The sequence below is a fragment of the Barbus barbus genome, assembly GCF_936440315.1.
Source record: "Barbus barbus genome assembly, chromosome: 25".
NCBI lineage: Eukaryota > Metazoa > Chordata > Actinopteri > Cypriniformes > Cyprinidae > Barbus > Barbus barbus.
Window position 1 is genome coordinate 5,387,267 of NC_136753.1, and position 19,826 is coordinate 5,407,092.

Sequence of the window (19,826 nt, forward strand, 5' to 3'; positions counted from 1 at the left end):
AAGTGCATTTGTTTCAAACACTCCTAGTATGACTAACGTTCAACCTTTTTACTTCTCTTCTGTTCTTTCTGTTCTGCCTCTGTTTAGATGTCTGTAAAACAACTACAGGCCCAAATTACTGTTAAATCAAATATCAAATGATAGATGTATAAACAGTTCAGCCATTAAGAAATCAGGTTTGTGACTTTTAGTTCATGTCAGTGTTTGAGGCTTGAGGAAACTGAGAGTATCAGTGAGGTCTGGCACAGATGTTTGGTCAGCGTTCAAATTCATGCTAAAGGTGATCAGTGTTCAAGTTTTGTGCAGGTCAGTCAAGTTACTCCATGACAGACTCAGTAAATCTTTTTTTGTAATAGAACAGAGGCCTCCCCAAAGTTGAAAGAATTCTCTAGAATGTCATTTTATGCCAAAGCATTAATAGCAGTCCTCATAGAAATGACTGGAATGGCAGAATCGGATGATTAGAAAGGGGTCTATTTTTTTTTTTCTCAGTACATAAGAGTTAACAATAAAATAAAAATTGAATGTCACACTGCGACTTTTCATTTTAAAAACTCATCTCACACCTAACTTTATTTTTATATATGCGTTTTTGAATAGCCAAAATATCAAATATCCAATATATTAGGCTTTTATGGGTCACATGGTATGATATAGTGAGAATATTGAGCTCATACTTGAAAAAGACCCCCCCCCCCCCACACCTATATATATATATATAAAAAAACGTTTGTGCAATTGCTGATATTTATATGGACAAAATGAACACTTATACTGTAATGTAAAACCATGAGAACAGTTTAACAGACTATTTACACAAACTGCACATAAATATCAGGTGTTAATCTAACAGCAATGTCTTTGAAATACATCTAAATGCTTAGTTTTGTGATCAAAGCTGTAGTTTTTGTGGTACAAAAATAATACAATACAGGACAATGATGACTGGTAGATGTACAATTAAAATATTTCTCAAAAGCCTATGATATTCATATTTCAATATGTAAAATGATGTATGGATAAACAAGTAAACTCAAGTTGCTTAAGTTCAGTAAGTGTTCATCTTCAAATTACTAACAATATAAACACTATTCTACACAGTAAAGATTTCACAGCAAAAAGGTCACATGTACCACAACCTGAAGGGGGACATTTTTTACAATTATACAGAAAGGCCTTTTACTTAAACACTACAACAGGTTTTTCAGCAAAGTTTAGATTGTTAAAAATTAAAGAGACCTTTGCAAATCAAATATGATACAGTGGGCTTTATAGGGTAAAGTAATGTAAAAAGAATCAGGAAAGCAATTAAAAATAGAAAAAAAAATATTTTATATTTTTGCACAGGTCAAAGATATGACATTTAACGCCCACCCCAGAGAACACAAAACCTCCTGCACTGGCCTATTTAACAGCAAATAGCTACATTCTACATAAAAGACGATACCAAGATTAAACTGAGTAACTCAAATCTCTTAAAAGTCCAAACAAGAAACAGCTGAAGTGGCTTCAGAGAAGTAAACATCAAAGTCTTCGTTCATTGTCCACTCTGTCAAAAAAAAAAGCTAAAAAAAATTTAGAAGCAAAACAAGAGGATGATCATAAATATACCTTTGGGAAAAACAGAATTATGTGAGACAATTTCCATTTGAGTCACATCAACTATTTAGGCACAGACAGAAAGCAACTTCCATCCTGATGTATTATTTCCTGAAACTAGTGGTGAATCAAAACCATGCTAATTCTGTTACTGAGGAGCAGTTCAAATGGCAAAATGAACACAAAACAGTATAAAATCTCAAAAGGTTTAGTTTCAACTCAGAGGACACTGTAGGCTATAGAATTGTTTGAATGAGACATCTGTACATTTCAGAGCAGGGAGACCAAACGCATTGTTTATCTGTATGTGAAGTCTGTGCTAGTGGCTCCACTTGTGTAGCCGCCCAGGTTGGGGTAGGCGCTCTGGGTGAAGCTATAGCTCTGATTTGTTGTTCCAGGTGGCCCGAACGTTGCTGTACCAGGTGGTCCACTGTATGCTGTTAAAATATCAGTTTGATGAGTTTCAGATAGTTGTGGCTTAAAAACAAAGTACTACACAGCATTCAAACTCACCTGCATAACTGAAATCGGGTGGTCCTCCCATTCCCATGCCAGGCCCTTGATATCCATAGCCGTAGTCTGGTCCAACAAGAGGTGCTTGTTGATTTGTTGTTTTGCTCTGGGTTTGAGTTTGAGTCTGATTCTGGCCCTGGCCCTGATTGACGGGATTTTTGAATTGTGAATAGGATTGGGTGTACTGATTATAATAGCCAGTCATTGGCGGTGGAACAGCCTGGTAGGTGGCCGTGCTGACGGTGGAGGTTGCAGACGGGTCTTCCTGTGGATTCATAGGTGTGCTGGAGTTGGTAACAGTCTGGGCTGGGGTTAATCCAGCAGTAGTGGTGGAGCCTGGGGAGACAAACGGAGAGAGATGAAAAGATAAGATGACATCCACATTACAAAAATAAGTAACATGCATTTCTTTCTGGATAATAGTTGACAAATGTCTTTGTAATCTACATTTAGTAATCTCCACTAGAGCTTAGATTTTTTTTCCTGTGATGGCAAAGCTGAACTTTATGTGATGCACAAGAAATTATTCTAAAATGCTGATTTTGTGCTCATTCAAACATTTTTTATTATCAGTATTGAAAACAGTTTTTCTGCTTAATATTTTTTTTTTTCCAGGAGTCTCTGCTAAATAGAAAGTTCAAAAGAACAGCATTTGATTGAAATGGAAATATTTTGTAACATGATAAATGTTTTTACTCTGTTTTGACAAATTTAAAGCATCCTTGCTGAATAAAAGTAGTTATTTCTATAAAAAAAATATATATTTTTTTTAAAATAAAAACACTTATTGACCCAAACATTTGAACTGTATAAATATATAGAAATTATATACTAAAAGGCGGTTTGTCAAACAGATTTTTCTACTTAGGTTTTTAAAAATCATTTTATAGAAGTTTCACAGATAAGTACAATTTCTAGACCGGCACAAAACCAGAAAATTTATCAATACAGAAATTGTGAAATGTTTGGATTTTTGGACGACTTTATGAATGACTTTTCCATGCCTAAAAATCATATGTAAAATATGAGTAAGAATTAAACATTAGTATCCAAAATAATATTTTTGCCCAGTCTTAAAAAGCACTTTCTTTGTGCATGTAAGCATTTTCTCTGCTTCCTTAGCATTCAAGTGATAATCAAACCATGGAAATCAAAACGGTGATGCTAAATGAGAAAGATGAGGATTATGCCTTTCATGTTAGTTTACCTGCAAACTTGCCAATGTTGAATCCTCTGCCTCTACCTCTGCCTCTTCCTCGATTGCCTGCATTGTAAGATACTCCAGCCATACCATAGCCCTAAAGAAAAAAAACAACAACAACGTTTTAGACCAAAGACGAAAACAATATTAGAAAAGAAAGAGACCAAGAGAAATTCCAGAATAACACATCGCCTTTACCATAGGAGGAAATCTCTTTTTCTTGAGTGGGTCTGCAGGAGAACCTTCTGGAAAAAGCCGTTCTAATGCTGCAAGGGCTGCGTTGGCTTTAGCTAATTTCTTATTTGATCCAGAGCCCTGGAATTTCTGCCCATCAACCTCCACCTGAAAGAAACCACACATGCACATGAGAACAATAAACTATTATATTTGAAGCGAGAACAACTGCAGGAAAACAGTAGATTTAAACAGCAGCACCGTCTAATGCTTATTCAAGTAAGTCACCATTAGAAACAGGATTGAGGGCAACAGAAAAAAACAGTTGCTGTCAATGACGCAGGTTGAATTTGTATGACTCACAGGAATACGAAGACAGACAGAATATTGGTGTTGTAGCCGCAATACACTTTTTCCAAAAGTGAATGCAAACAAATGGATAGTATTTTTATTCAAGTTTTTTAATTGAAGTGACAGCATATCAGCAAAATGAACACATGCTACAACACCTACAACTTCATATGATAAATAAAAATGGGAAGCAGAACTAACATTACTGATGTCCTCAATAATTCATATAAAGAGCTGTCGGGTTCATGGATTGCTCAGAAACTTTTTTTTTATTTGTCCTCGTATATTTACATCAAAGTTCTGGCTATTGTGATGGCAGACATGCTACTTACTTGCTCAGACGATATATTCAGGATATACGCCTTAAGACATTTTCCTTACTATCAGTGATGTTGTTATGGCTAGTCAGATCTGTTGTAACCACAGTTGAACCTCAAACAATCAATCACATTCAATAGGGCTTTAAAATGTTCCTCTGCACAAAAACTGTTTTATGTTTGAAACACAGACGTCAAAAGAGAGCCTAGAATATCAGTGTACCCCTAATAATAGAATATGTTAAAAAAAGACGCATGAAACATGGATATCATTGAAACAATTTATTCATATAACCATTATTTACTGTTGAGTTGCTCATGTTGACTTTGACCAGGTTCCTAGAGAAAAGAAAGAAGGTCCGTTTTAATAACGGATTACTATACATTTATGATGAGCGAATGGTGCTGATCTACTGTTGATGAATTACTGCTAGTATTTGTTTTGATGATAGTTTCTTTAGTGTTATTTCTTTAGAAAATAATTGAGGGTGTACATATGTTGATTGCTTTTTCTGTTTGTGAGCAGCTGAAAAAAAAAAAAAAAAAAAAAAAAAAAAAGTCTCCAATGTATATCAGGCTGATGTGATTTTATTCCTGGTCATTCTACGTGATTTTGGGTTGGACTCCTGTAGCCTCTATTGACCCTCGTCACAGGCACACTGCTCATGTAAAAAGTAACAAAATCGGTATTTGGATTTTACAATAATTGGGCAATTAATCAAAAATGGATTTTCAGTCTTCAGTGTCACACAAGCCTTCAGAAATCATTCTAGTATGCTGATTTGATGCTTAAGAAATATTTATTAGCATTGAAAGCATTTTTATTAATAGATGTTTTTGTGAAAACAGTGAAACATTTGTTTGCCTCAGTCACTATGCAGTGTACCCATTGTTTCCTCACTAGGTGCCACCCTGCCTTCAGAAAACGTCAGAAAACTAAAAATGAAATGTTCAAAGCAGAAACCGGAAAATGTTATGATCGATTTGCTGTCCCTCATGCCCATGCCACAGTACAACTCAGAACAGTGTTAAAGGACTCCAGCTGAGAGTGATATTGGCATCACTGTGACGGGGAACATTTGCATGAATTTTCATCGTGACATTTAAAGTACACTAGCTCAAAATAAACCAGCTTTAGTCAACACGTCTAACCTCAATGGTGAAGGTCTTGTCATTGAATCGTCCCTTGACAGAGGTTAGTTCATATTTCAGACTTCTCCGCTTCTCGTTGAGCTCCATGACGGGATTCTTGCCATGTTTGGTGAGGATGGGGCCACACTGCAAGATGAAGAGGAACCAATCATCCCAAACCAATTTCCTACAATCTACACAGGCATCAAACCTCAAAGCTATTCAAGGAGGATCAATCTTTGGATGCTAACCTCATTTCCGTCATCAGACCCTGTGGGAGTGGTTTCATCGGACCCGGTGACCGCAGGCACGGCAACAGACTGGCTCTTATTTTCATCCGCAGGCTTGGTCTCCGACAGCAAGGGCACACCTAATGCTTGCAGAACCTGTGTGTCGTGGACATGGCATAGACAACTGAAATTCACACAACAACCCTGGAAACTGTTCCCTGTGTAACAGCTACATATGGCATCTAGAATGCAAAGTTTCTTTCAAAATTAAGACTCACTTTCTGGGCAACATGAAGCTTGGCGCTGCGTTTGGAGGGGCCTGTAGCCTCATAAGTTACCCCATCCACCTCTACAGCCATTGTGAACTGAGGTTCATGTTCAGGCCCAGTCTGTGATGCCAATCTGTAGAGGGTTCCTGGCCGTAGCTGGTTCAGCTTCATCAGGGCATTTGCTGGTTCGCGTCTTTCTGCTAGGAGAAAACAGGTGTTATGAAAAAAAACAATACGGCTGACTTTGTATATAATACATATTTCATTAGATGAGGTATGCTGTATTTTTCTAACACACAATAAATATTAAATTAATGCAGGGTAACATAAGAGGATGATGAAAAACAGTCTGAAATTGAGATGCATACCTTTTCTCGGAAACTTTGGCTTCATTTCCAGATCACCTGCATCATAAACTTCCCTTGGCCTCTTTGCTGGAATATCAGCTACTGCAATTTAATTAAATGAAAGGGAGAAATGTGGCATGATAATAGGTTAACAGACACAGAAAACATGGTTTTCTTTGTTCTTCTGAAATAAAACAACATGATACTATGTAGACATATTAGCATTCAAAATGCAAAAGTCCAACATTCAATGCCTATTCAGTGTTTAGCAACTGGATCAACCCTAGAAAATTACTATTTGAACTACAGCAGGTTTCATACAAGCAATCCTAATAGGTGTCATTTACAAGAGAAGCTTTAAAGATACAAAAGCAAACATAGCCTACTTGTTTTATTAGGGGAAAACCGTTTAAACTGTTTTTGAACACTAGAAAGTCACTTTGGTACCTCTGTTTTGTTCGCTGAGCATTCTAGAAGCTTTGGAATTGAGGCGGTCCATTCCAAGAACTTTGTAAAGCTGCCCAAAAGCTGACAGTCTTAAGGCAAACTAGAGGTGAGAGGAAAGCAACAAAAACTGTAAAAGATCTAAATGGGGTTTCTCCAAGGTTGTAAATGCATCAGCTGTAATAACCATCTTATCTGGCCTTAGTCATTTACTCTCATGTTGCAGTATTTTTTTTTATTCCCATCATCAAAAAAAGAGAAATGTTCACAAAGAGAGTTTTTACCGTAGTATTTAAAAGAGCTTTGTGTGAGGAACAGAAAGAAAAAGAAAGCACTGTACGCTGATTACCACAGATGTCCTGATATCTCATTTTTGTTCTGCATATTCGAAAAGATTTGAGTGCAAATAATAAATGTATATATCTCTCTTCGGTCACTTTTTTTTGAGTATTGACATACATATTCACAATGAACAGTTATGTTATGGAAAACAGCTGCATGAAATTTTCATTGTGTTCCACCATATGGGTTTAGATTGACACTGGGTCAAGTAAATAATTACCATTTTCATTTGTATGGTTTCTAGACCAATACACTCTAAAATAAAGTCAAACTACAAGTAACCTGTGCACTCTGGGTAATGTCTTCTCTCTGTTGCGGTGTAAGATGGGCGCCAGCATCAGTGCTGTCTCGCTCACAGGGATCAGAAATGCCTGGACCATCTGTCGAGAGGAGTCATGCACAGTAGATGACTCAAAACATCAAAATATGCTCAGTCACTCAGAAACAGAGACAATGCTTTGTTTCAGTCTTTACCCTCCATTAGTATCCCTGATGCAAGACACTCCAGAACTCTCCGGAACGCCTCTCCAGGTCCCAGCAGCCTCTCGCTGGTTGAAATAGCCTTCTGACAGAGCAGCTCAAGAAACTAGATAGAATTAAAGAGATATACACAGAAAAGTGACCTACAAATATCTCTCTAAAAAGACTTGTAAATGTCTCATTGTAAAGATATGTATTTTTTTCAGGTGGACTCACCCATCCTTTGAGAGGGGCCCACGTTGAAACACGGGTACACAAGTCCCGCAAGATCCGAATCACGATGACACACGACTCAAGCCCGGACACTTTAGCCTGTTAACCCAACAAACAGCAAACCAGTCAAGACTTTATCATGCATCTTCAAAGAACTTCTAGATGCTTTTTAGAGGACGTTTTGTATGAAGCAGATCAATCTGGCCAAATTATAGGTTCTGACCAATAACGAACAAATTGCAACCTGGGAAAGATACATCTGACATTTAAACGGAAACAGGTTATACGCAATGCAGTTTAAAGCATTTATAGACGTTTCAGAATTCAAACAGCCTTAAACATTTTTCAGAGAAGCTCAATGTGCAAATATGTATTTTCCCCAGGTCAAAGGTCAGATTAAGTTACAAGTCGACTTTTAGACAAATAAAGACGGGATGCAAACCTGGAACCACTTGGCCTGGCGGAGAGACGCCAGAGAAGCCAGGCATTTCTGCCTGTCCAGAGCGTCCTGCGGAGAGCTTTCCGCGCACGGTTCTAGTGACGAATGGAGTAAGAAGACAAGGTACAGTTTGACCAAGGGGGGTTCTGTCATCTGGCCAGGGGGCAGACGCAGTGTTCCCATGCCCACAAGCAAGAGGAAGAGGGGGAACTGTTCGATCTAACACAAACCTTAGTCTGTTTGAACAGTGATTAATCTTCTTTAAATTACTCTACTTCTATAGACATTTCACCCTCCTCTTCTGTAGGCCAACTGCGCCCCCCCCTTCCGAGACAGAGAGTTTCCAGTTGGTCAAAAGTCCAGCTCCCCTAAAATTGACAAACTAGAAGGCTTGGTTGAGAAAGTCAATTTGCAACCACAGGCAACAAAAGCAATACCTTAATTTAAATGAAATAGGTTGTGTACAGGGTAAATACTGCAGCAAAATACAAGTGAAATCTGTTCTAGATGAACAGATCACTCCTTAAGCACAAAAATTAATGTTGCATAAAATTAAGCTAAATGCACTTATCTGAAACAGTTAAAAAAAGAAACTCTTATTGTACAAATTATAAGCATAATACCAATCACATGGTAAAATATAAGTCTACAGGTTCATTTTTGCTGCAATGCAAACCCTTCGTATCGCTTTAGAGGTGACGTTCGGAAATTTCAACGTTCAACAGTAAAATGCGAAGAAAATACTTGCAACGTTTAAAATGCTGAAAGCACCCAGTATTTGGCTCAGAAGGAACCACCACTCATTTGATGCAGCAGAACTTTTATTTTCATTCCTCTGATGTACTGAAGGTCTTTTAGGTCCGAAAATGCAAAAGAGTGAGATCATACCTCCAGATGCCTCTTTTTCAACCTGATCCCTGACCACGGCTGAGGTCAGATGGATGCTCAGTTTCAGACTGCGCTCCGTCGGGCTAGTAACAATAATAGCAGCATCTTGGATAGATGGAGTGATGACGTATTTCTCCTCAGTAACATCCTTTCATTGAAGAAAGCGAGAGGAGAAATTGCATATCAGTTTAGTTTTTCATTAATATTACCTGGTAAATAATGACCAAGCCAATTTACATTTTGAAATGTAATTTATTTCTGTGACAGCAAAGCTGAATTTCAAAAACCTTAGGCCAGGTTAGATGTCATATTAAATATATATGAAAAGTCTTTACAATGTACACTGTATAAATTTCATAGTATACTTTATGAAGCATTTGTCTACCAATAGTTTTATTTCTGAAAGATGTTGTGTCAACAGAATGATCTGTATGTTGTTAAACAGTACAATCCATGAATACACTGCACTTCTATCCCTCATAGCCTCCATGTCGTTTCTGTCAAAAATTAAATATGGCACTAATAAGGTCTATTGTCTCAGGTGCCAGAGTCAAATAATCCCTCAAATTATTCTAATATGTTGATTTGGCACTCAAGTTTCTTATTGCTGTCAGTATTGAAAACAGTTGTGCTAGATAATTTTTTGTGGAAGCTTTGTTAATGAACAAAGTTCAAAACATTTGAAATAAACATTTTGCAATATTATAAAATGTCTTATTGTCCATGGATCAATTTAAATGCATCCTTGCTTGAAAAAAGGATTAATTCTCAAAAAAAAAAAAAACACTTGACAAACTTTTCAGTAGTTTATTACTGACATTTTTGTTTGTTAGAAATATTAGCCAATTTTATAACGCTTTCAAATACCAATAAACTAGTGTTCTCTTCTCTCTTGAATTTTTTTCTACATTAAAATACATTCTGCATAAAGATGCCAATTTCCTGCTTCATGCATTTAGCAAAACACAAAGCTGTTTTCATTTGCATACATTTGCATTATGCTTCTCGAATAAGGCCCAATCAATGAGAAAAATACACAACTGAAATTCTATAATAAAACTTTCTATATTCTATAACAATACAAATGACTAAAATAAAAAAGGGTGAGAAAAACCTTTATGAATTCCGAGAGTTTTCCAGAGATCAGCCTGAGCAGAGAGCTGGTAGGCACATCCCTGGAGAGCAGCACCAACTCTAACTCCAAGTCATCTTTCAGCAGGAGTCCTTTAGCCACCAGGCCCACTCTCAAAACACCACGCAGTTTACTTTGAGGGGATGCACTGCAGAGAGAACAGCACAGACTCTGAGCAAGAAGTTATACTTCCACCGAAACTGTAATATAAATTACCCAGTGACTGCTTAAAACAAAAAGCTCAGTTTTAAACTAAATACATTAGTGCAGATGACTTCTCTAATCAACACCCATACCTTCCAGCATCGGTGGCACTACTCTCTTTCTCATTTAACCAATCAGAGACAGACTTCACGGCACACTCCACATTAGACACCATGATCTGCACTGCATCCAGCTGCTCTGCTGATGGGTACACAGTGGTGTGCTTGGCCTTTATATAGCGATCCTCATTCACAAACGTTCGCTGAGGCGGTGGTCTCATTGGCGGAAGCTGTAGAGTAAAACAAGAGCTGAATTTATGACACTTGATTCAAAATGTTGCCTTTGCAGTTTGCACTTTCTCTGTGCATGTGTTCTCATCACGGTCTTCCGTTACTTTAGGAAAACAGTGATGGGTACAAACATTAGCAGTTTAATCTACTTTAACTAGTTTCCCAGTGAGAGACAGAGACAGAGAGAGAGACAGAGAGAAAACAAATTTGCATTGAAAATGTAATATTCAGAGTAACATACGTCCTCTGGGTGCAGATTCTCCTCTTCCCACTTCCTGTACTCAACAACATATTGGTTGTACTGCCTGAGGTCTTCTTCATAACACAAGCAGTCATACCAATAACGCAACTCTTCATACCTGCAACAAGAATTTAGTTTCACTGCATCTTTATATACCAGACATGCCCAAACCGGGACTGTGGGCCAATGTTGGCCTTTAATGACCTTTGATTTGGCCCACAATGTACATATTACAACAGGAGGGAAAAATAAGGGGGAAAAAGCATGCCATTGAAGCATATATTCATTTTAGATTTTTGTTAACATTTTTCTAGTTTCATTGAAATGTAAAACATTGAATTTGATTAAAAAAATCATTTACAATGAAAACATTAGTGCTGGTCAACGATTAATCGCATCCAAAATGTTCTGTTTATATAATACATGCGTGTGTACTGTGTATATTTATTATGTATATATAAAGATACACACAGTATACATTTTGAAAACATTTACACGTATTAATGTTTATATTTATATTCATATAATTTATAAATGTATAATAAACATAACATTTTTCTTAAATATATACATGCATGTGTATTTATGTATAATAAATATACACAGTACACACATTATGTAAACAAAAAAAAACATTTTGGATGCAATTAATCGTGCTAGCCCAGCACTATAATATATATATAAAAAAAAACGTATTTAATACATTGTAATATAGCTGGATAATGACATTTACTTTTTATCTATGCCCCTCAATCAAGTTTGATTTTTGGCCCTTTGTATTAAAAAGTTTGGGCACATCTGTTATATACATAAATTTAAGCAGCATATCCAACATATGAAAGAATGTTCATTTAAACAGGGTCCCCATCTTTTATTCATTACATTTCCAAGACATTTATCCATGAAACTTGGGTAAAGAAGGTATAATTGAACCAGCATAAAAAATAAATATCTAGCCTTTTTCTCCCCAATTCACTACAATAATAAAAGATTTTGATATTTTTCCAATCCTTGAAATCACAATTACACATTTTCCACATACAGGATTTCTTCATGGCCATGGGAGACCTGTTTACATTTACATTTATGCATTTAGCATACGCTTTTATCCAAAGCGACTTACATTGCATTCAAGCTACAGTTTTTACATTTTATCAGCTCTTGTTTAGAGCATTCCCAACATTACATCTTTGAAGCATGAGGTGTTTTACCGGTCGTAGTCCTGCGGGTGGAGGCGGTAACCCTCCTGCATGAGATTATCCCAGTACAGCAGCTCCTCATAGGCCTGGTGCTCGTCCCAGGCAGGTGGTGGTCGAGGAGGAAGAGGTCCTTCCCTCCGCCTCGGAAAATTCCCCATTTGAGCCATTTTCTTCAAACAATCACCTGTAAGTTACGCAAGTCGCACAACGTTCATAGTAAATAAACGATTCAAAACACTCATGGAGTCAACGAGTTAACAAACCAGTCCCGGCGGACTTCTCATTAAAACTCAAACTTCATAAAGCTGCGAAAATTTAAACATATTGTCCAAATAAAGCATCTATCGTGTCTGTACAAAACACCAAATATCGGCGAAGCACGCGAGTCAGTCAAATTAACGATTTACGCGAAAACAACGATTCATATTTTACCGGCACAGCTGCTAGTACAACCAAACTCTGTAACGTTAGACATCTTTAATATCGCGTGTCCATGTATTTTTTTTTTACATAGCTAAACAAATTTGTTGTACTCACCATTCAATGGAAGCGTAAAAAGCTCCACTTCCAGGCCATGCGCTGACCCCGCGGCGCATGCGCACTCAAATTTCGTCTCGCCTAGCGGAGACACGAGGAACTCCATTTATTGGGATTTGTTTTGTACGTACTGTAATCTTTATTGTTTATTATTGCAATAAAAAAAATAAAAAAAAACTTTTTTTTTCCACCTTGAGAAAAACAAATGCATACACACCCTGCAGGAACAATTGATTGGTCATTTCTATTATGCAGTGCATTTTCATGTTTATTATTTTTTATGTTTTGTTTCGGGTAGGTTGTCACATTATTATTCAAATTGGTCAGTTACAATTAGCCTACTATACAATGGTCTGGTAGGCTATTATGGTAGGCTAAACTGTTTTTGTGTCAAACAACTGTTTAAATTGATCAGAAAAGCTTGTATTAAACTATTTAATGACAGCTTACCTCGTACATTACAACATGTTGAATAAGTCTTAACCAAATTATTAACCAGTGATCATTAACAGTAGGCTACTACTCTATCATTATTCTGGCTTTTGGAATATTCAGTTTGTTTATTGAGCTTAATGCATCAAATCAGTAACGAAGTGAATAATAAATAAACAACAAAAACTGATTTCATATATAGCAACAAAAATGAAATTCAAATACAATAAGCTTGTTTTGTTTTATTATAATGCTTTTCAATGTAAAATAACAACATTAAAAGACTCCAGAAAATTGGAACAACAAAAGAAATAAATTATACAATAATATGAAGATTATTATTCACATGAGCATTTTTGCACAGTAACATATATACAAGACAAAAATAAGGGAAAACTGTCTTCCCCTTCTGTGAGGGGAAATAACGTTCACCACAAAAAATATGAGTTTACCTCACAGTTAATATATTGTTGATGATCATGCTGTTTAAAACCTGATTAGGTGAACATTTCTTTCCAGTAAAACAAAGATTAAAATATTTTTTGTGCCAAAAAATGGGGAACAACTAGGGACACATAAAAACACTGTCCCAGACCTAAAGCTACAACACTGGCCGAATTAATGCCTCATTTACTAACACCAGTGTATTTTCTGTATTGAGGACCCAAGACAGGAAATGATTGCTGTTCTCTCTTTCACAGGCATGAAAGTTTCCAGCCAAATCCTTATTATTAGTGCTTCACAGGGAGTAATAGGAATGTTCATCTCATGCTTTATTTATCTTTGTGCAAATTTGCTTAAATAATTACATTCTTAACATAGAGAGTGCAGTACATTCTGTACATTCCCAGTGAGATCCTCTGTGACACCGAGAAGGCCTCCTGTTGTTATTAATGCACACTCAGATTCACACTCTACTGACAGGATTCTTCTCAGAGCTGGGGAAGGAATGGATCTCCCAGCAGCGAAAAGTGCTTTCCTTAAAGTCTGTTGGACGTTTGGTGATGAAGTAAATCTTTTGGAGGACGGAACGACGAAGAAGAATGTAGACCCATGGGTCCAGTATCTGGTTCCAGGACGCTATCCGCACCCCCATTATCATTAGGGTCTTAAAGGTGGCAAGGTCATCTCCAATAGAGCCCTCGTATGACTGTTTCACTGTAATTAGGCCAATAATCTGAAGTTAAGAGACAAAGACAAAACACCATAAGGATTATGACAAAATATCCAGGTCTTAGAAATCCATAGTCCAGTCTGCTGATTTTGTACGTTTCCCCACTGACAAAGAAATGATGAGTCTATAATTTTAATGGTAGGTTTATTTGAACAGTAAGAGATAGAATAACAACAACAACAACAAAAAAAAATCCATTGCTTTGCATTTTTATGAGTCAAATAAGTATTTGATCCCCAATCAATCAGCAAGATTTCTGGGTCCCAGGTGTCTTTTAAACAGGTAAGGAGCTGAGATTAGGAGCACTCTCTTAAAGGGAGTTTGTTACGTGTATAAAAGACACCTGTACACAGAAGCAATCAATCAATCAGATTCCAAACTCTCCACCATGGCCAAGACCAAAGAGCTGTCCAAGGATGTCAGGGACAAGATTGTAGACCTACACAAGGCTGGAATGGGCTGCAAGACCATCGACAAGTAGCTTGGTGAGAAGGTGACAACAGTTGGTACGATTATTCGCAAATGGAAGAAACACAAAATAACTGTCAATCTCCCTCGGTCTGGGGCTCCATGCAAGATCTCACCTCGTGGAGTTTCAATGATCATGAGAACGGTGAGGAATCAGCCCAGAACTACACGGGAGGATCTTGTCAATGATCTCAAGACAGCTGGGACCATAGTCACCAAGAAAACAATTGGTAACACACCACGCCGTGAAGGACTGAAATCCTGCTGCAAGGTCCCCCAGCTCAAGAAAGCACATGTACAGGTCCATCTGAAGTTTGCTGATGATTCAGAGGAGAACTGGGTGAAAGTGTTGTGGTCAGATGAGACCAAAATACAGCTCTTTGGCATCAACTCAACTCTCCGTGTTTGGAGGAGGAATGCTGCCTATGACCCCAAGAACAACATCCCCACCGTCAAACATGGAGGTGGAAACATTATGCTTTGGGGGTGTTTTTCTGCTAAGGGGACAGGACAACTGCACAGCATTCAAAGGAACGATGGAGGGGCCAATGCACCATCAGGGCCAACAAAGGAGTGGCTCAAGAAGAAGCACATAAAGGTCCTGGAGTGGCCTAGCCAGTCTCTAGACCTTAATCCCAGACAAAATCTGTGGAGGGAGCTGAAGAGTCAAGTTGCCAAATGTCAGCCTCGAAACCTTAATGACTTGGAGAGGATCTGCAAAGAGGAGTGGGACAAAATCCCTTCTGAGATGTGTGCAAACCTGGTGGCCACCAACAAGAAACATCTGACCTCTGTGATTACCAACAAGGGTTTTACCACCAAGTTTCACCAATTCATGTTTTGCGAAGGGGTCAAATGCTTATTTGACTCAATAAAATGCAAATCAATTTCTAACTTTTTTGAAATGCGTTTTTCTGGATTTTTTATTTATTTTTTGTTATTCTGTCTCTCACTGTTCAAATAAACCTACCATTAAAATTATAGACTGATCATTTCTTTGTCAGTGGGCAAACATACAAAATCAGCAGAGGATCAAATAATTTTCCCCCCCACTGTATACGTATACTATTCTGTCGTTTTGTTATAAACTGTCCAAAAAAGCTTTGATAACTTAAGTTAAGTGCTTCATTTAAAAAATTAAAAATAATAATAATGATAATAACATTTAGACACTGAAAGCCGTTTCTGCCTCATAGGAATTTCTTTTTTTTTAAATAAATCATAAAATAAATTTGAAAATAAGAAATAAAAATATAGCATCACAATGTGAAATATAAAGTTGCAGCTAATATATAAAACTGCAATTAGCTTTGTAATTTTGTTTACTCTGTGGCATAAATGGGCTTCTGTTCATTTGTTTAAACTTTTCATTTATATGGAGTACCACATTTTCCACTGATTCATCCCTTCCTCAAAAGTGCTCAAGTTGTTGGAAATTCACAAATAGGTCAAAGAAACGATAGCTTTGTGGCTATTTGAGATGCTTTCTTTTCTTCTTGTTTTAAGCACGTTTGGATGGCAGAAAAAGCACTTTGTTGCAAAAGTCTTGACACGTTTTTTCAAGAATATCTGGGCAACAATTTCAAAGACTGTAAACATGAAAAAAATCAAACAATCTGAGTGAAAATGTAGTCAATTACTCTATAAATTAACCAAACTTGTCTACTAAAGATCTACTTCCTATAGAGTCTTTATTAGTTGTATAATTTATGTTATTGTGCTTGGTGTTATTTTAGTGAGGTTTCTTTATTTCTTTCCAGACTGTTTTCATGTTTGAAGTGGTTTTATGGTTTTAATATTGGGCCCATTTTCATGATGGGGCTCCTAACCCCACTGACCTGCTGTTGAATTATTGCAACTGCTCATACTCACCAGAAGAGGGCTCCAGCAGATACAAGATGTGACCATTATGCCTACAAGTTGCACCACCATCTCAATATCATGGGATCTAGCTGATCGATGGTTACAGGGTTTCTTTCGTATCCTCGCTAACACTAGCGTCAGTCCACTTATGGTGTTACAGACCAAAGCAACAGCAAGGGATGCCAACCCCAGTCCTGAGAACAACATAACAAAGGCCACGTCTGCCTTCTCTGTGTCCTCCAGCACTTTAATGAAACACCAGGTTCCAGGATACTGGTAGGTGTATGAACCCAGCTGAAAGCAGGGCAGAAGAGCAACACAAAGAGCTGCTAACCAGATAACAGAAAGAGAGAGCTTAGTCCTTGTAGTTGTAACCAGAGATGCATGGAGCAGTGGCTTTGTCACCCCTAAACACCTCTCAGCTGCCATGGCGCAACCAAGAAAGAGCGGACACAGTCCGAAAAACACCATGCTGCCTCCTAGAAACTGGCATAATGGGTCCGCCCGGTTGTATTCTTCAGCGGGTACACCTCCAGAAAGATACAGCCTCATGACTATTGCACCAGGTATGACATGCCCCACAAAGTCGGTGGCCACCAAAGAGCTGGCGAACAGGAGAAATGCTTTGGATCGTCGACGTAGACGGGCATATGTGTTTGCCAGGATGAATAAAGCCACAATGTTAGACAGGATCCCCAGGGTCATCGAGAGCATCGCAGCTATAGGGCCACTCAGGATCGGTCTCTCTGAGGTGACATTCTCAGAGTCGGTAAGTGATGGAGAGGTCGGCTGTCCTTCCCATTGACTGTCATTGGAAAATGGGCTGAGTGGCGCAGCGTCTGATGAATTGCAGTGATGCATAGCTAACTCAGTGGAGTGTTTAGCTGCGGGGCTCCCATCTTCATGCAGAGCTGCTGATAGGATGGAGAAATATGTCTTAGAACAGATCATTTGAAAGACACCAAGAAATCAAAATGAGTAGTTATAGCCATGTGCATTTTAAAGGTACAAGCTTTCTCTTTATTGCTTACTGAATACTTTGAATCATTTTTAAAAATACAGAAAGCATTATTCCCAGATAAATATATATAAATGTATTAGTGTGATTGTCACATCACATAGCATGTATAATGTAGCGAGTCCCATCTATTAATAATCTTTGAAATAAAGACTGTAATTCTGCATTTTTGAACCAATTTTGTGTAATATGTTTTGTCACGCCAATCAATTATTGTGTCAAGAAAGAGATAACTTTCAGTAAATGTAGAATGTCATTTTTTTAGATCATCCACATACAGTGAACAGTATACGTGCAGTAATATAATGCAGCAAAAAGGTTTGTACGCTTTTACAGAAAAATTCTAAAATGTATCCTACAATCTTGTGTTGCATTTTCTGTTTTATGGACAGGCAAAACATTTTTTGTAGATTATTGCAGTACATTTCACATGAAAATACTATTTTAGTCTTTCTGATTCAAAAATTCACATTTTAATTCAGTGTGTTACTTGCCATTTGTGAAATTTACCAGTAATTTCTGAATTAATTTTTTTTCTACACCTTTTTATTTTTCAGTGTACAGTGATCATCATGTGGATTTTCTATACCACCTGTATTATTATGGAGGTGTTCAGTATTTTAAGGCAAAAATAAAGCAGATTTTGACTGAGTTTAACATATTAACATTATATCACTTAATGAAATACACAGTTATAAATGATAAAATATAGGCACAATTATGCCATCCTGTAATGAAACATTGTCATTGTTTACACTATGATTTTTATTTTATTGTTTATTTTTAAATGGTGAATTCTATTGGGATATTTTTATTTCACTGACCATTTTAAAAAGCACCCCCACCCAAACTTCCTGTACAAACAGGAAATGTATCATTATCCCAAGTAATTTCATGCAGTCTTTAAAACAAACATGTGCAACTATTTTAGATTTTGTCTCAGAATGATGAATTACATTTATATATCTGTTTGCCATACAATCATATTGTCATCTAAAAAAAATAAAAATAGGGAAGATCTATTCAGGGCTACGCCAAACATTACAGCTGAGCGAAACATGTTCTGACAGAGGCTACTGACAGCCACAAATCGTTTAAAAACATTCCTCAAGGTTCATTCGCCTGCATTTGACCCCTCAATGTTATGCTTTCGTCCTGGAGTCAACATCTCCCCTGAAGAATGCTACAGTGAGTCATTTTATAGTGACTCATATTTAGTTGGTTGCATGGATGCATTTAAAAGCACTGATCCATAAAAGATATACATTGCATGTTACAACAAAGTTGGGTTCCCGTGACACAGCATCTACTTACAACTCAGTAAAGACCAATACAACTGCTTACCGTCATTAACGAATATCCACTGGGATTAAAGCATCATGTAAAAAAAAAAAAAAAAACAAGAATGCCCGCGTGCGTAAAAGTAAAAAAAAACTTTTTAAAAAATCATTTCATAAACAAAACTAAATGTTACTTTTAACTAAAGAAAAATGTAAATTACTACAGTTAAAAATGAAATTATGTATTATAACTGGTGAATGTACAAGAAAAATTGTGCATCGTCATATCCATATATTCCATACGAGCGCTTGGTCATGTTTAATAAAAGAAAAAGGTAATGCAGGTTCGGCTAGGTTAAAAAAAAATGTTCCCCATAAGATAATAACTCGTTTTAAATGACGAAATGCAGATTCACAGAGGTCCGTTCCACCGGCGGACGCGCGCGCTCAGAGCAGCCGCTTCAGTACAGTGTGTTTCTGACGGAAACATGCGGGTGACTATATAACCCCTCCCTGATGAAGCTCACTGCTCTTAGGTGAGTGTGAATCACTCTTACCACCGGCCTAAGAGATGCATTTCTCTCATATAAAGATGGGGCTGTTATTTAAAACCTTATTGTTAAGAAAACTGGTTAACCGTAAGGAATAAAGCAAACAAGCCACTATTACAAACTAACACATCATGTTTGAGCAACTGCTTACAGTAACTTTAGGCTAATGACAGGTATTCATGCATTAAATGCTAATTCAGTCATTCTTATGATAAAGACAGATACCTGATTCAGCATTTGCGATTTCGTTTTTCCCTGCTCTCTTAGGCCTGACCTTGAACATACTATCAAATGTTCCACTAAACCAGATTTTTGTCGATTGAAGACAGGTGTCTGTGTTTGCTTAATTTTTTTTCAACCTGGCAAACTAGATTGGCTTCACACTTGTGGTTTGGATTCAGACTAACGGCAATACTTTTACATGGTGATATTAAAGAAGGCAAGAGAAAAACGTGATGTTGACCACAGCGGTTACATGGCTGTTTAAAGCAATCATTTC

At 37.2% G+C, this 19,826-nt stretch overlaps 2 protein-coding genes across 4 annotated transcripts; both read right to left on the reverse strand.

Annotated features, from left to right (window-relative positions):
- Positions 1-549: 549 nt before the first annotated feature.
- On the reverse strand, positions 550-12,594 carry LOC306844586 (spermatid perinuclear RNA-binding protein-like). Of its 2 annotated transcripts, none has more exons than XM_079376825.1 (19): positions 12,542-12,594; positions 12,017-12,188; positions 10,806-10,923; positions 10,367-10,563; positions 10,053-10,218; positions 8,939-9,086; positions 8,054-8,145; positions 7,615-7,710; positions 7,393-7,504; positions 7,201-7,298; positions 6,580-6,679; positions 6,154-6,234; positions 5,795-5,985; positions 5,538-5,672; positions 5,308-5,433; positions 3,512-3,655; positions 3,320-3,410; positions 2,113-2,448; positions 550-2,036 (listed from the first exon to the last, which is right to left on the reverse strand). In XM_079376825.1, exons 2-19 carry the CDS (start codon positions 12,169-12,171, stop codon positions 1,897-1,899), a joined length of 2,526 nt encoding a protein of 841 aa, XP_079232951.1. In that variant the 5' UTR covers positions 12,172-12,188; positions 12,542-12,594; the 3' UTR covers positions 550-1,896. The 2 variants fall into 2 exon arrangements, with proteins under 2 accessions (XP_079232951.1, XP_079232952.1); XM_079376826.1 differs by having other exon boundaries at positions 6,154-6,231; positions 12,542-12,580.
- Positions 12,595-13,196: 602 nt separating this feature from the next.
- ptger1a (prostaglandin E receptor 1a (subtype EP1)) lies at positions 13,197-19,247 on the reverse strand. 2 transcript variants are annotated; one of them, XM_079376840.1, is made up of 3 exons: positions 18,841-19,247; positions 16,488-17,389; positions 13,197-14,150 (listed from the first exon to the last, which is right to left on the reverse strand). In XM_079376840.1, exons 2-3 carry the CDS (start codon positions 17,337-17,339, stop codon positions 13,881-13,883), a joined length of 1,122 nt encoding a protein of 373 aa, XP_079232966.1. In that variant the 5' UTR covers positions 17,340-17,389; positions 18,841-19,247; the 3' UTR covers positions 13,197-13,880. The 2 variants fall into 2 exon arrangements, with proteins under 2 accessions (XP_079232966.1, XP_079232967.1); XM_079376841.1 differs by having other exon boundaries at positions 16,488-17,392; positions 18,841-18,964.
- Between the last annotated feature and the right edge of the window lie 579 nt (positions 19,248-19,826).

Bases quoted from the DNA above. Each gene is read 5' to 3' on its own strand.
- LOC306844586 (XM_079376825.1), bottom strand. From the start codon at position 12,171: ATGGCTCAAATGGGGAATTTTCCGAGGCGGAGGGAAGGACCTCTTCCT. The intron at 10,924-12,016 runs GTAAAACACCTC...TTCTTGTTGCAG, and splicing joins CACCCGCAGGACTACGACCG to GTATGAAGAGTTGCGTTATT. The intron at 10,219-10,366 runs GTATGGGTGTTG...TTCTCTCTGCAG, and splicing joins AGTGCCACCGATGCTGGAAG to TGCATCCCCTCAAAGTAAAC.
- ptger1a (XM_079376840.1), bottom strand. From the start codon at position 17,339: ATGCATCACTGCAATTCATCAGACGCTGCGCCACTCAGCCCATTTTCC. The intron at 14,151-16,487 runs GTGAGTATGAGC...TCTTAACTTCAG, and splicing joins TCTGCTGGAGCCCTCTTCTG to ATTATTGGCCTAATTACAGT.